The sequence below is a fragment of the Ranitomeya variabilis genome, chromosome 6 (assembly GCF_051348905.1).
Source record: "Ranitomeya variabilis isolate aRanVar5 chromosome 6, aRanVar5.hap1, whole genome shotgun sequence".
In the NCBI taxonomy this organism is placed as follows: Eukaryota; Metazoa; Chordata; class Amphibia; order Anura; family Dendrobatidae; genus Ranitomeya; species Ranitomeya variabilis.
This window is the reverse complement of record NC_135237.1, coordinates 61,512,010-61,528,477: the sequence shown is the minus strand read 5'-3', so window position 1 is coordinate 61,528,477 and position 16,468 is coordinate 61,512,010. Positions and strand designations below refer to the sequence as shown.

Below are 16,468 nucleotides of genomic sequence, written 5' to 3'. Positions count from 1 at the left end.
GACTAATAAACAAGTTAGACTATAGAGAACAGTCTGCTTACTTTGGAAGACAGGGAAGGTTTATGCTGTATGTCAGATTGCACATTTGAGAACGTGTAAGAAGACAGAACAACTGTCAGGCTTGTTTAGATGTTCTTTTGCATACTTCTAACGCTGAAATTTATGGTGAGGAGGACACAGGAGAGGTTTTCTTCTGATGACTCTTCCATGAAGGCAATATTTGGGCAGGTGTCTCTGAACAGCAGAACAATGTACAGTACAGACCAAAAGTTTGGACACACCTTCTCATTTAAAGATTTTTCTGTATTTTCATGACTATGAAAATTGTGCATTCACACTGAAGGCATCAAAACTATGAATGTGGAATTATATGCTTAACTAAAAAGTGTGAAACAACTGAAAATATGTCTTATATTCTAGGTTCTTCAAAGTAGCCACCTTTGGCTTTGATGACTGCTTTGCACACTCTTGGCATTCTCTTGATGAGCTTCAAGAGGTAGTCACCGGGAATAGTTTGCACTGCACAGGTGTGCCCTGTCAGGTTTAATAAGTGGGATTTCTTGCCTTATAAATGGGGTTGGGACCATCAGTTGGTTGTGCAGAAGTCTGGTGGATACACAGCTGATAGTCCTACTGAATAGACTGTTAAAATTAGTATTATGGCAAGAAAAAAGCAGCTAAGTAAAGAAAAACGAGTGGCCATCATTACTTTAAGAAATGAAGGTCAGTCAGTCCGAAAATTTGGGAAAACTTTGAAAGTGTCCCCAAGTGCAGTGGCAAAAACCATCAAGCACTGCAAAGAAACTGGCTCACATGAGGACCACCCCAGGAAAGGAAGACCAAGAGTCACCTCTTCTTCTGAGGATAAGTTTATCCGAGTCACCAGCCTCAGAAATCGCAGGTTAACAGCAGCTCAGATTAGAGACCAGGTCAATGCCACACAGAGTTCTAGCAGCAGACACATCTCTACAACAACTGTTAAGAGGAGACTTTGTGCAGCAGGCCTTCATGGTAAAATAACTGCTAGGAAACCACTGCTAAGGACAGGAAACAAGCAGAAGAGACTTGTTTGGGCTAAAGAACACAAGGAATGGACATTAGACCAGTGGAAATCTGTGCTTTGGTCTGATGAGTCCAAATTTGAGGTCTTTGGTTCCAACCACCGTGTCTTTGTGCGACGCAGAAAAGGTGAATGGATGGACTCTACATGCCTGGTTCCCACCGTGAAGCATGGAGGAGAAGGTGTGATGGTGTGGGGGTGCTTTGCTGGTGACACTGTTGGGGATTTATTCAAAATTGAAGGCATACTGAACCAGCATGGCTACCACAGCATCTTGCAGCGGCATGCTATTCCATCCGGTTTGCGTTTAGTTGGACCATCATTTATTTTTCAACAGGACAATGACCCCAAAGACACCTCCAGGCTGTGTAAGGGCTATTTGACCAAGAAGGAGAGTGAAGGGGTGCTATGACAGATGAACCCAATCCAGATGGTTTGGGGTGAGCTGGACCGCAGAGTGAAGGCAAAAGGGCCAACAAGTGCTAAGCATCTCTGGGAACTCCTTCAAGATTGTTGGAAGACTATTCCCGGTGACTACCTCTTATAGCTTATCAGGAGAATGCCAAGAGTGTGCAAAGCAGTCATCAAAGCAAAAGGTGGCTACTTTGAAGAACCTAGAATGTAAGGCATAATTTCAGTTGCTTCACACTTTTTTGTTAAGTATATAATTCCACATGTGTTAATTCATAGTCATGAAAATACAGAAAAATCTTTAAATCAGAAGGTGTGTCCAAACTTTTGGTCTGTACTGTATCACAAATCCAGAGTCTGCTAAATCTTTCTGAAGGTCTTTTGCAGTCAAGCTGGGGTTATGATTTGCTTCTCTAGCAATTCTACAAGCAGCTCTCACTGAAATTTTGCTTAGTCTTCCAGACCTTATCTTGACCTCCACTGTTCCTGTTAACTGCCATTTCTTAATTACATTTCAAACTGAGGACAGGGCAACTTGAAAATGCTTTGCTATCTTCTTATAGCCTTCTCCTGCTTTGTGGGCCTCCAACACTTTCATTTTCACAGTGCTAGGCAGCTGCTTAAAAAAACCCATGGCTGGTGTTTCTTTGGCACAATCTAAGAGGAAGCTGGGTTTTTACAAAGCTTGCAAATTTGCATCACTTGACCTTTCCAAACAATGATAGTGAACAAGGCTTAACAGGCTAATTAAGGTCTGAAACCTTGGTCAACGTTATGTGAGCACACAAATCTCCAATGGTGCCCAAACTTTTGCATCGGCTCCTGTGGCATTTAGTGTGACTACTTACACCTCTCTGCAGCCCATCTGCCGTAATGTATACCTTTTTCCCTTTTGTCTGTGCCTGGGTTGGTCGTGTTCAATGGATATTATCTGCACTGGCATGTATCATACACTGATGCCCTAATATGTGTGGGAGTCACCAGTATCTTTCTTAGGTTATCTCACATGCGTATATAGCACACCTTAGCATAATTATGTACTTTGTTTATCATTATTATCATTAAGACTGAGGCAGTACAGGTTACAGGTGAACCTTCCAAGAGGTATTTTCCTCCTCTGGGCATTAGGGTGAATTATATTTATATATTTATTTATTCGCTCCACGGTATATTTTCGATTGGATTGCATGTTAGACTTTAGTTGTAGAGGACTGAGTAACAACTTGCCCTACCAGGTGCCAAGACTAGCATTTGTTTTTTGACTATTGTACAGGTTATATATGTCAGATCTGTATATGATGTTGTGACTAGCATTTATTTCTGGTCTTTTTTTGGGGCCTCCATCTATCAGGGAATTGTCTGTGTGTTTTTAAATGTTTTTAAGGTATTGTTGGTCTGTTTGCACACTTTAATAAAGCTTGCATTGCTTACAATTTCGGTGATCTCCTTACCAGCGTGTCCTTTTTCTCTTTGTGTGGATATTTAAACTTTTGCATCGGCCCATTTTTAAAATGTAAAAAATGACAATATATATATATTTTGCCTAAAATACAAAGGATGTGTGTCATCTATAACACTTTAGATAATTTATAGATAATGTCATCTTCAACTTGCTTAATTGTTCAAAACAGTAATTTTGACCAGGGGTGCTCAAAGTTTTATATGCCAAATTTGCACCAACGAAGTACTTATACTTAAGTACTTAAGTACTTATTATTAAATAGATTTCTTAGGAATGATGAGGTATACTTACTTAAAAAAAACATGTCAGAATAGATGTATTTTATAATCAGAATAGACCTAGGGGGTATGATTCCCTATCACCAGCTGGGGTAGGGAAACTAATAGGTCAGGCAATGCTACCAAGATATGCAAATTAGCACTTTTTCAGATCGACTAAAGCTACATCTAGGGCTGACTAGTTGCAGCGCTGACATGACGCCTCCAGTTGCATGATGAGTCTCGCATAGCAGCAGAGGACGGAATGTTTATCAGGGAGGAGCAGAACCAGTTTGGTAGGCGCGTATCATTCTATTTATCTACCTGGGCCAGTAATTGACAATTCCTATATAGTGACATCACTTAGGGATCTCACTATAAGAAAGTGTATTTGTTAGTATCAATAAACCGATTTAATTAATTGATCCATTTTAATATTAAGGTGTGTAAGTTTAGAGGGGAATAACCTCAGAAATGGTAAGAAATTGGATTCATAGACCTTCAGTCTATTTTTACTACATATGCAAACTAAATTTAACAGCTATTTTACAAGTATATATGCAAAACCAGATGTACATGGTGGCAGAGAACACAAGATACAGGGAGCAACCCCACCCCCAAGGGAATGAATATTTTTTTCACTTCATCACTGATTCACATTATCTCAGTGAAAAACCTCTTTATAAGATTTGCCAGTAAATATATCACACAGAAAATTCCATTCTTGTGCTCAGAATACTAGGCATTTATCAGCCATGCAGTTAACAAGGGTAATCATGCAGGATATTTTTTCTTTACAGTTCATAAAGTCACACAAATCCTTTTAAATATTAAAGCTGTTAAATAACGGCACATTTTATAGATTGTAAATCCATATGTACAGTTCTTTTTCCTAGTACACGGGTTTATGTCTACTGTTTTCTAGGTATGTGTTAATGCTGATGTCTGAGTAAAATAAATACATAAATAAATAAATAAATAAATAGTGTATTACTGGCAGTGATGAGCAAATCTGCTAAAATTGTAATTCCGCTTGAATTTGGACCAGAATATTGATTCATATTCAAGTTAATTGAGATATATATATATATATATATATATATATATATATATATATATATATATATATATATACACTCACCGGCCACTTTATTAGGTACACCTGTCCAACTTCTTGTTAACACTTAATTTCTAATCAGCCAATCACATGGCGGCAACTCAGTGCATTTAGGCATGTAGACATGGTCAAGACAATCTCCTGCAGTTCAAACCGAGCATCAGTATGGGGAAGAAAGGTGATTTGAGTGCCTTTGAACGTGGCATGGTTGTTGGTGCCAGAAGGGCTGGTCTGAGTATTTCAGAAACTGCTGATCTACTGGGATTTTCACGCACAACCATCTCTAGGGTTTACAGAGAATGGTCCGAAAAAGAAAAAAAATCCAGTGAGCGGCAGTTCTGTGGGTGGAAATGCCTTGTTGATGCCAGAGGTCAGAGGAGAATGGGCAGACTGGTTCGAGCTGATAGAAAGGCAACAGTGACTCAAATCGCCACCCGTTACAACCAAGGTAGGCCTAAGAGCATCTCTGAACGCACAGTGCGTCGAACTTTGAGGCAGATGGGCTACAGCAGCAGAAGACCACACCGGGTACCACTCCTTTCAGCTAAGAACAGGAAACTGAGGCTACAATTTGTACAAGCTCATCGAAATTGGACAGTAGAAGATTGGAAAAACGTTGCTTGGTCTGATGAGTCTCGATTTCTGCTGCGACATTCGGATGGTAGGGTCAGAATTTGGCGTAAACAACATGAAAGCATGGATCCATCCTGCCTTGTATGGAGCATCTTTGGGATGTGCAGCCGACAAATCTGCGGCAACTGTGTGATGCCATCATGTCAATATGGACCAAAATCTCTGAGGAATGCTTCCAGCACCTTGTTGAATCTATGCCACGAAGAATTGAGGCAGTTCTGAAGGCAAAAGGGGGTCCAACCCGTTACTAGCATGGTGTACCTAATAAAGTGGCCGGTGAGTGTATATATATATAATATAACGGTGGGAGCGTCACTCTGTCCGAAGCCGTTATAGACTGCGCAAGCGCGACGCACCGCACCTGCGCAGTCTGGACCAGAGTGACGCAGCCGAACTGCGAACTTATCCCCCCCCAATATACCGGCCATGGGGGCTCCACACACCCGTGTATCCCCCATAATATAGCGGCCATGGGGGCTCCGTGCTCTGCAGCTCCGGTCAGGGTAGATGCAGAGCCCAGCGGAGCTCCAGGACCTTTGATGATGTCACCAGCATGTGACCAGTGACGCGAATGGGCGGAGTCAGCCCTCGCTGTGCTGGCTGCAGTGGTGCTGTATCCATTATAGCCAGCGCCGCACTCAGGCAGTAAGTAGAGCCACACTCACGCAGTACGGCCACACTCAGCCACACTCACACAGTACAGCCACACTCACGCAGTACAGCCACACTCACGCAGTACAGCCACACTCACGCAGTACAGCCACACTCAGCCACACTCACACAGTACAGCCACACTCAGCCACACTCATGCAGTACAGCCACACTAAGCCGCACTCGCACAGTACAGCCAAACTCACACAGTACAGCCACACTCACACAGTACAGCCACACTCACGCAGTACAGCCACACTCACGCAGTACAGCCACACTCACGCAGTACAGCCACACTCACGCAGTACAGCCACACTCAGCCGCACTCGCACAGTACAGCCAAACTCACACAGTACAGCCACACTCACACAGTACAGCCACACTCACACAGTACAGCCACACCCACCCACACGCACGCAGTACAGCCACACTCAGCCACACTCACATAGTACAGCCACACTCACACAGTACAGCCACATTCACACAGTACAGCCACACTCAGCTGCCCTCACACAGTACAGCCACACTCGCACAGTAGAGCCACACTCAGCCGCACTCACGCAGTAGAGCCACACTCAGCTGCACTCACGCAGTACATCCACACTCAGCCGCACTCACGCAGTACAGCCACACAGTACAGCCACACTTACGCAGTACAGCTACACTCAGCCGCACTCACGCAGTACAGCCACACGCAGCCGCATTCACACAGTACAGCCACACTCACACAGTACAGCCACACTCAGCCGCACTCACACAGTACAGCCACATGCAGTACAGCTGCACTCACACAGTACAGCCACACTCACACAGTACAGCCACACTCACACAGTACTGCCACACTCACACAGTACTGCCACACTCAGCCGCACTTGCGCAGTACAGCCACACTCTGCCACACTCACGCAGTACAGCCACACTCACGCAGTACAGCCACACTCACACAGTACTGCCACACTCACACAGTACTGCCACACTCAGCCGCACTCACGCAGTACAACCACACTCACCCGCACTCACGCAGTACAACCACACTCACCCACACGCAAGCAGTACAGCCACACTCAGCCGCACTCACAGTACAGCTACACTCACACTGTACAGCCACACTCAGCTGCCCTCACACAGTACAGCCACACTCGCACAGTAGAGCCACACTCAGCCGCACTCACGCAGTACATCCACACTCAGCCGCACTCACACAGTACAGCCACACAGTACAGCCACACTCACGCAGTACAGCCACACTCAGCCGCACTCACACAGTACAGCCACACTCAGCCACATGCAGTAGAGCCGCACTCACACAGTACAGCCATACTCACACAGTACAGCCACACTCACACAGTACTGCCACACTCACACAGTACTGCCACACTCACACAGTACTGCCACACTCAGCTGCACTTGCGCAGTATGGCCACACTCAGCCGCACTAAGGCAGTACAGCAACATGCAGCCGCACTCACACAGTACAGCCACACTCACACAGTACAGCCACACTCGCACAGTACAGCCACACTCGCACAGTACAGCCACACTCAGCCGCACTCACACAGTACAGCCACACTCAGCCACGTGCAGTACAGCCGCACTCACACAGTACAGCCGCACTCACACAGTACAGCCACACTCACACAGTACAGCCACACTCACACAGTACTGCCACACTCACACAGTACTGCCACACTCACACAATACTGCCACACTCAGCCGCACTCGCGCAGTACGGCCACACTCAGCTGCACTCGCGCAGTACGGCCACACTCAGCCACACGCAGTACAGCCACACTCACACAGTACAGCCACACTCACACAGTACAGCCACACTCACACAGTACTGCCACACTCACACAGTACTGCCACACTCAGCCGCACTCACACAGTACGGCCACACTCAGCCACACGCAGTACAGCCACACTCAGCCACACGCAGTACAGCCGCACTCACACAGTACAGCCACACTCACACAGTACAGCCACACTCACACAGTACTGCCACACTCACACAGTACTGCCGCACTCGCGTAGTACTGCCACACTCAGCCGCACTCGCGCAGTATGGCCACACTCAGCCACGCTCGCGCAGTACGGCCACACTCAGCCGCGCTCGCGCAGTACGGCCGCGCTCAGTATAGCCGCACTCATGTAGTACAGCCGCGCTCAGTATAGCCACACTCAGGCACTACAGCCGCACTCAGTATAGCTGCACTCAGGCAGTACAGCCACGCTCAGTATAGCCACAGTTAGGCAGTACAGCCGCGCTCAGTATAGCCACACTCAGGCAGTACAGCCGCGCTCAGTATAGCCGCACTCAGGCAGTACAGCCGCGCTCAGTATAGCCGCACTCAGGCAGTACAGCCACGCTCAGTATAGCTGCACTCAGGCAGTACAGCCACACTCAGTATAGCCGCACTCAGTACAGCCGCACTCAGTATAGCCACACTCAGGCAGTACAGCCGCGCTCAGTATAGCTGCACTCAGGCAGTACAGCCGCACTCATGCAGTTCAACTGCACTCAGGTAGCAAAGCCGCACTCAGGCAGTACAGCCGCACTCAGGCAGCACAGCCGCACTCAGCACAGCCGCACTCAGCACAGCCGCACTCAGCACAGCCGCACGCGGGCAGTAGAGCCAGAGAGAGAAAGATGGGAGCAACATATGGCAGAATGGAAACAGGAACAGGCAGAATGGGTGCAGCACATTACAACAGAATGGGGGCACAGGATGGGAGCAGCACATGACAGAATGGGGGCGCAGGATGGGAACAGCACATGACAGAATGGTTGCGCACAATGGGAACACATGACAGGATGGGGGAGCAAGATGGGAGCAGCACATACAAGGATGGAGACCATATACCAATATAAATGCTCGCCACCCGGTCGTAGAATGGGTTCAATAGCTGGTATATATATATATATATATATATACAGCTCTGGCAAAAATTGAGAGACCACTGCACAATTTTATAAAAATCAACTCCTCTAAATGTCTGACAGCCATTCCATTCCAGCGTCAGTTGAATTCCTACTTAATGTGCTTCTGATTAGGTAATCACCTGAACCAAATCTTATTTAACGAGGGAAAGTATAAAAACCCTGCTGTGGTGTTCACAATCGTCTTGCAATAGGACAAGCTGGATGGCAAAACAAGTGCTAGTAATATCCCAAAAGTAATAGGAATGAAAAATTAACTTTGAACCATGCCAAAGGAGTTGAAAAGTCTTGAGTGAGGAAAAGAAGGGCTCAATTCTGGATTTACTAGCAGAGGGACACAGTGAGCGTCATGTTGCCTCCATCCTTAAAATTTCTAAGATGGCAGTCCATTACAACAAGGTCAAGCAGCAGACATTGGGGACAACACAGCTACAGACCGGCAGAGGGCGAAAACGACCCTCCACTGATCGGGATGACCATCATTTTATTCGAATGTCACTCGGCAACCGAAGGATGACATCAAGTGACATACAAAAGGAATGACAAATGGCAGCTGGGGTGAAGAGCATGGCAAGAACAGTTTGTATCAGGCTCCTAGAGGCAGGACTCAAGTCATGTAAAGCTAGAAAAAAGCCTTTCATCAATGAGAAGCAAAGGAGAGCCAGGCTGAAGTTTGCCAAAAACCATAAGGATTGGACCATAGAGGACTGGAATAAGGTAATCTTCTCTGATGAGTCTAATTTTCAGCTTTGCCCAACACCTGGTTTTCTAATGGTTAGACGGAGACCTGGAGAGGCGTACAAGCCACAGTGTCTTGCACCCACTGTAAAATTTGTGATCGGTGATGATCTGGGGTGCTTCAGCAAGGCTGGAATTGGGCAGGTTAATCATTGCAAAGGACATATGAATCAAGCCACATACAAGGTTATCCTGGAAAAGCAGTTGATTACTTCTGCTTAGGCAATGTTCCCCAACTCTGAAGACTAGTTTTTCCAGCAGGACAATGCACCATGCCACACAGCTAGGTCAATCAAGGTGTGGATGAAGGATCACCATATCAAATCCCTGTCATGGCCAGCCCAATCTCCAGACATGAACACCATTGAAAACCTCTGGAATGTAATCAAGAGGAAGATGGATAGTCACTGTAACAACCCCGCTGGCATCACTGCATGGCCTCTCATCCCCCACCTGCATTACACACAAACTCACTTCTCTGGACCATGTTGTGACTTCTCTCTGCTGCCAGCTCCATGCTGTGTGCATCATGTCTGCTGCTTGCTCTGTGCATGCTCTGTCTGTGTGCATAGGGGGGCGGCGCAGGAAGTTCCTGTGTCTTATTGAGACTGTGTGCACCTTGCTAAGGTGTTCCCAGCCAATTTCCATGAGGCTTCAGGTACTTAAGACTTCCCCACCCATTGGTGTGGGCTTGTGCAACTTACTCCCTCAGTCAGTTCTTAGCTGCTGAGGTGCCAGGTCCTGTCTCTGTGACTTCTGTGTCCGCCACCCATTGGGGCATTGTACCCTGGTCTGTGTCCTGTGTTTGCCACCCAGTGGGGTGTAGTACCCTGGCATGTGTCCTTGTGTAGCCACCCAGAGGGGCTTCGTACCCTGGCCTGTATCCGCCACCCAGTGGGACGTCGTACCCTGGCCTGTGTCCGTGTCTCTGCGCCTTGTCCCATTCCTGACTCTGTCTTAGTCTAGTCCTGTTCCTGTGTCTGTTTATATCCCTGCCTTGGTTTGCTTTCTCTGCTGTGCGTACTCTGTGTCTTGCTTTGCTCTGCTCTCGGCTCTGCACTCTGCATCTTGCTTTTCTCTGCACTCGGCTCTGCACTCTGTATCTTGCTTTGCTCTGCTCTTGGCTCTGCACTCTGTGTCTTGCTTTGCTCTGCTCTCAGCTCTGCACTCTGTGTCTTGCTCTTCTCTACACTCAGCTCTGCACTTTGTGTCTTGGCTTGCTCAGCTCTTGTCTCTGCACTCTGTGGCTTTGCCCTGCTCTTGTCTCTGCACTCTGTGACTTTGCTCTGCGGCTCTGCTCCTTGCGGTTCTACCTGGCTCAGCTCCTTGCGGTTCTACCTTGCTCCGTTTCTACGCCTCCTGCTGTTGGCTCTGCCTCCTGCGTTTCTGCACTTGGCTCCGCCTCCTGCTCTTGGCTCCACCTCCTGCATTTCTGTACTTAGCTCTGGCTCCTGGTCTTGGCTCCGCCTCCTGCATTTCTGTACTTGGCTCCACCTCCTGCTCTTGGCTCCGCCTCCTGCATTTCTGTACTTGGCTCCACCTCCTGCTCTTGGCTCCACCTCCTGTGCTTCTGCTTTGCTCCGCTCCTTACGGTCTTTCTCTACCTGTTCTCATGAACCCTCCTGTCTGAACAGGTTCTTACCTTTTTTACATACCTGCCTGCATAGCGGTCCCTACCGGTCCTTCCAGTGTGCCAGCCTTGTCCGCCTATCCTGCCAGAGTGCCAGCCGTGCCCGCTTGCCTGTGTATATTCCGTTTCCCCCGGTGGGATCAACAACCACAGCCAGACACCACCCTGGAGTGGTACCTGGTATCTTCCTGCCGCACAAGCCTGACCTCACCATCAGAGGCTCCAGCGAATACCAAGGAAGCTACTTAGTTACGCCTCTTCCAGGGTAGTCTGGTCTGTGGCACAGTGGGGCCACACCCCCACACGCCCGTGCCAACCAGTCTGGGCGCGAGCGTGACAGTCACAAGCCATCAAACAAAGTAATGCTTACATTTTTGTATCAGGAGTTGCATAAGGTCACCCAAAAGCAGTGTGATCTACTGGTGGAAAGCATGCCAAGACCTATGAAAGCTGTGATTAAAAATCATGGTTATTCCGCAAAATATTGATTTCTGAACTCTTCCTGAGTTAAAACATTAGTATTGTCATTTCTAAATGATTATTAACATGTTTTTTTGCATTATTTGAGGTCTGCAAGCAATGCATTTTTTGTTATTTTGACCATTTCTCATTTTCAGAAAATAAATACAAAATTTATTACTTGGAACTTTGGAGACGTTGTCAGAAGTTTAAAGAATAAAAGATCAATTTACATTTTACTCAAAAATATACCTATAAAGAGAAAAATCGGACAAACTGAACATTTTGCAGTGGTCTCTTAATTTTTGCCAGACCTGTATATATACACACACATTAAATATACACAGTGCCTTGCGAAAGTATTCGGCCCTCTGGAACTTTTCAAGCTTTTCCCACATATCATGCTTCAAACATAACGATACCAAATGTAAATTTTTGGTGAAGAATCAACAACAAGTGGAACACAATTGTGAAGTTGAACGAAATTTATTGGTTATTTTACATTTTTGTGGAAAGTCAAAAATGGGGCGTGCAATATTATTCGGCCCCTTTAACTTAATACTTTGTTGTGCCATCTTTTGCAGGGATTACAGCTGCAAGTCGCTTGGGGTATGTCTTTATCAGTTTTGTACTGAAATTCTTGCCCATTCTTCCTTGGCAAACAGCTCGAGCTCAGTGAGGTTTGATGGAGATCGTTTGTGAACAGCAGTTTTCAGCTCTTTCCACAGATTCTCGATTGGATTGAGGTCTGAACTTTGACTTGGCCATTCTAACACCTTGATACGTTTATTTGTGAACCATTCCATTGTAGATTTTGCTTTATGTTTGGGATCATTGTCTTGTTGGAAGACAAATCTCCGTCCCAGTCTCAGGTCTTTTGCAGACAGGTTTTCTTCAACAATGGTCCTGTATTTGGCTTCATCCATCTTCCCATCAAGTTTAACCATCTTCCCTGTCCCTGCTGAAGAAAAGCAGGCCCAAACCATGATGCTGCCACCACCATGTTTGACAGTGGGGATGGTGTGTGTTCAGGGTGATGAGCTGTGTTGCCTTTACGCCAAACATATTGTTTGGCATTGTTGACAAATGTTCGATTTTGGCTTCATCTGACCAGAGCACCTACTTCCACATGTTTGGTGTGTCTCCCAGGTGGCTTGTTGCAAACTTTAAACAACACTTTTTATGAATATCCTTGAGAAATGGCTTTCTTCTTGCAACTCTTCCATGAAGGCCAGATTTCTGCAATGTACGACTGATTGTTGCCCTATGGACAGACTGTCCCACCTCAGCTGCAGATCTCTGCAGTTCATCCAGAGTGATCATGGGCCTCTTGGCTGCATCTCTGATCAGTCTTCTCCTTGCTTGAGATGAAAGTTTAGAGGGACGGCTGGGCCTTGGTAGATTTGCAGATTTGCAGTGGTATGATACTCCTTCCATTTCAATATGATCGTTTGCACAGTGCTCCTTGGGATGCTTAAAGTTTTGGAAATCATTTTGTATCCAAATCCGGCTTTAAACTTCTCCACAACAGTATCACAGACCTGCCTGCTGTGTTCCTTGGTCTTCATGATGCTATCTGTGCTTCACACAGAACCCTGAGACTATCACAGAGCAGGTGCATTTATACGGAGACTTGATTACACACAGGTGGATTATATTTATCATCATTAGGCATTTAGGACAACACTGGATCCTTCAGAGATCCACAATGAACTTCTGGAGTGAGTTTGCTGCACTGAAAGTAAAGAGGCCGAATAATATTGCACGCCCCACTGTTCAGTTTTTGAATTTCCACAAAAATTTTAAATAACCAATACATTTTGTTCAACTTCACAAATGTGTTCCACTTGTTGTTGATTCTTCACCAAAAATTTGCATTTGGTATGTTTATGTTTGAGGCATGATATGTGAGAAAAGGTTGAAAGGTTCCAGGGGGCTGAATACTTTCGCAAGGCACTGTATATACACACACATGCACACATTATATATACATTATATATACATGCACATACATTATATATAAATACATACACACATTATATATACAGTGGGGAAATAAGTATTTGATCCTTTGCTGGTTTTGCAAGTTTGCCCACTGGCAAAGACATGAACAGTCTTTAATTTTAAGGGTAGGTTAATTTTAACATTGCATTAATGCGGTCGCCGCACACGTCAAATCGCCGCATGCGAACGCATCCGCATACAGCGCATGTCCCTGCGTACCCAATGTTAAAGATAGGTAAGCAGGGAAACGCAGGACTCATGCAGAAGTAGGCAGAGCTTCAGGGAGAAAGAAGGGAGGAAGTACACAGCCATCCGCAGGCCTCCTGAACGCAAATGTGAACCTAGCCTTAGTGTTTTAGGTTGACAAAAAATTGTAGTGGAGGTAAATTATGGACAAGTACCTTTTCATATAACCTTGACCACCGAACATATAGTAAGTGTTTGCAGAGTCTGGATGGACCGCCACAGCTTCTTTTCCCTGTTGTTGCATTAACAAATTCAAGATCCAGGCTTCCCATAATCCAATTAATGCTAAAGCTTGGAGATTTCCCTGGCTGCCGAGCTTGAACATTGCTTACACCTAACCAAAAATAAAACAGAAAAAAACATTGTTATCATTTTGGGGTTGTCTTCTTCTTTAAAACTTATTGTCTAGGCCCAAGGTTGGCAGTTAAAAAAATTGCACTCACTTCACTGACTGGTGCTGCTCCTCCGCACTGACTACTGTGCCACTGCCAGTATCTTGGCATATACAATGTCAAGTGATGGGTGGCTACATTCAGTCTAAGCAGTAAAGATCGGATGCAGCTGCTATGTGATATTCAAAATAACAAGAGACTAGTGGGGCAAGCAATAGCCACAATTGATCAGTGCCACTGGTCAAAGAAGTGAGTACAGTTTTTTTTTTAATTCCTTTGCGCCCATACAAAATAAGTTTTAAAGAAGAAAAAATGTTCTTAGTATCTCTAGATAAATATACAAGTGTATTATATACAGAGGTGCGAAGAAGATAAGTTTAGTGGTTCAACTTTTACGTGTAATCTTTCAACCTACCACTCACTATTGAGTGGCAACACACCCAATCACTATGTCTGCAAACTGAGATTCTGGTTTGGCTTTTATACTAAGTCATATTGCAAAGCTCGTTAAAGAGTGGATATTGTCTTTTACGATTGCTTCTTCCTCTCTGAAGAGACAATTTGGATATTTAATTTCTCAGAGGAGCATGTATGGCTTATAAGTCTCTTCGCTCTGCCATGCCAAGCTTGACTTGTCACTCTCCATAAGGAGAAACGTTACCAATTAAATCTCAGTCCAGAGACTCTCACCACGCTAAATCAGATCTCACACTTTGCACTGATGAGAGGCAACACCCCGAAACACCGCGTCTACAAATTGAGGTTCTCATTTGGCTTTAATCCTATGTTATATTGCAAGGCTCATTAAAGAGTTGATATTGACTTTTACGTTAGCTTCTTCCAGTACAGGGCGCTGGAGTTCTAGTCCTCTTCCTCTCTGAAGAGACAATCTGCATATTTAATCTGCCACTCTGTTATTTGAAGTTCTACTTTGCCTTCATGTACTTGTAAAGTGCACAATTTTGTGTTTATTTTTTTAATCAAATTGATCATTGACAAGTAAAAATAAGATCTCATTTAAGAACCTATGCTGAAGTGAAATCATTAGAAAGCAGCGGGTTATAAAAAAAAGAATGACAACTTTAGTGTATTGCCCGCGCCTAGATAAGCAGCTTTCACAACACAAATAGTAAATTGAAAATTCTAAACATTTGATGAAGAGACAAGTTAAGGGGCTGCGTAATTTAGGGGATTGATGTTGATGTTACTATCTATAAGGAGGAAAAGAAAGCAATAAAATATCGATGTGCACTCCTGTAGATAATATGAAATATATTTTACTGAAAACCCCCAAAAATCAATACTCAATAAAAAAACAATTAAAGTGCAAAAAAAGATAGACAACATTGACATCCCAGCATAAAAAAATGTACAAAATATAGAAAAATAATAAATACATTTTATATACAGATATGGGGGACAATATATTCAGGAGTAAAGCCTAAGTATATGAGAAATGTGCAGGATAATAAACAAGGTGCAAATATTTGCTCATAAAATGTCAAGTTTTATACTTTGTTCACTTGTGCAGTCAAAAGACAGAGTACAGACCAGTCAAGAAATGTTTGATAGGGTTGAGCGAAACGGATCGGTCATTTTCAAAAGTCGCCGACTTTTGGCAAAGTTGGGTTTCGTGACGTCCCCCCGAGGAAGCCTACGCGAAACGCGCGTCGGGGCCGCCGGACACACACTGACACCAATTATATTCGGGTAAGACTGGCAGTATATATTTTTTACTGAGACTTCTACTTGAGTAACAATACATATGGAGGGACCTAGCACATGCAGGTCCCCAGGGAGCACTATGCACTTTATGGTTACAGCTTTGCTTCATGTATAAATGAATGTGCCCATATTAAGCCATTATTTTCTGCTTTGTCTGTGCCCTAGGTGTCATTTGCAGTGTTGTTTGTCCGCCATACATGCACTATACGTGCACTTTGTCTATTATATGTACGTTTTATGTGATATGTTGATATTTAATAAAATTTGTTATATTTTTACTCTTGACCTCATGGGTATTTATACTCCGTAGTTTTTTGTAGGATATATTTATTAGTGGAGTTTCCCTGTTACTCCTCATCTCCATTGTGGGGCATATTCCTGTTAGGAGCTTTTCAATTGGCATGCATCAGTGGTTGTTGTATTCAGAATCGCCCGATCTATCAATAAAAACAAAGGATTAACCTGATCTCTAAATGGCGTAGCGAGAAAAAAAATCAAAACGCCAAAATTACGTTTTTCTGGTCGCCGCAACATTGCATTAAAATGCAATAACGGGCAATCAAAAGAACGTATCTGCACCAAAATGGTATCATTAAAAACGCCAGCTCGGCACCCAAAAAATAAGCCCTCACCTGACCCCAGATCACAAAAATTGGGAGACGCTACGGGTAACGGAAAATGGGACAATTTTTTTTTTAAGCAAACTTTGGAATTTTTTTTTACAACTTAGATAAAAGAGAACCTA

The 16,468-nt window shown here is 44.7% G+C and overlaps 1 protein-coding gene across 1 annotated transcript in view; it reads right to left on the bottom strand.

Moving 5' to 3' along the window:
• The window catches only part of ADARB2 (adenosine deaminase RNA specific B2 (inactive)), an 897,867-nt gene that overhangs the window by 18,114 nt on the left and 863,285 nt on the right, over window positions 1-16,468 (bottom strand). Inside the window, exon 11 of the mRNA XM_077268554.1 lies at window positions 13,762-13,940. Coding sequence (XP_077124669.1) covers window positions 13,762-13,940 — 179 coding nt within the window. The remainder of the gene's footprint in view (window positions 1-13,761; window positions 13,941-16,468) is intronic.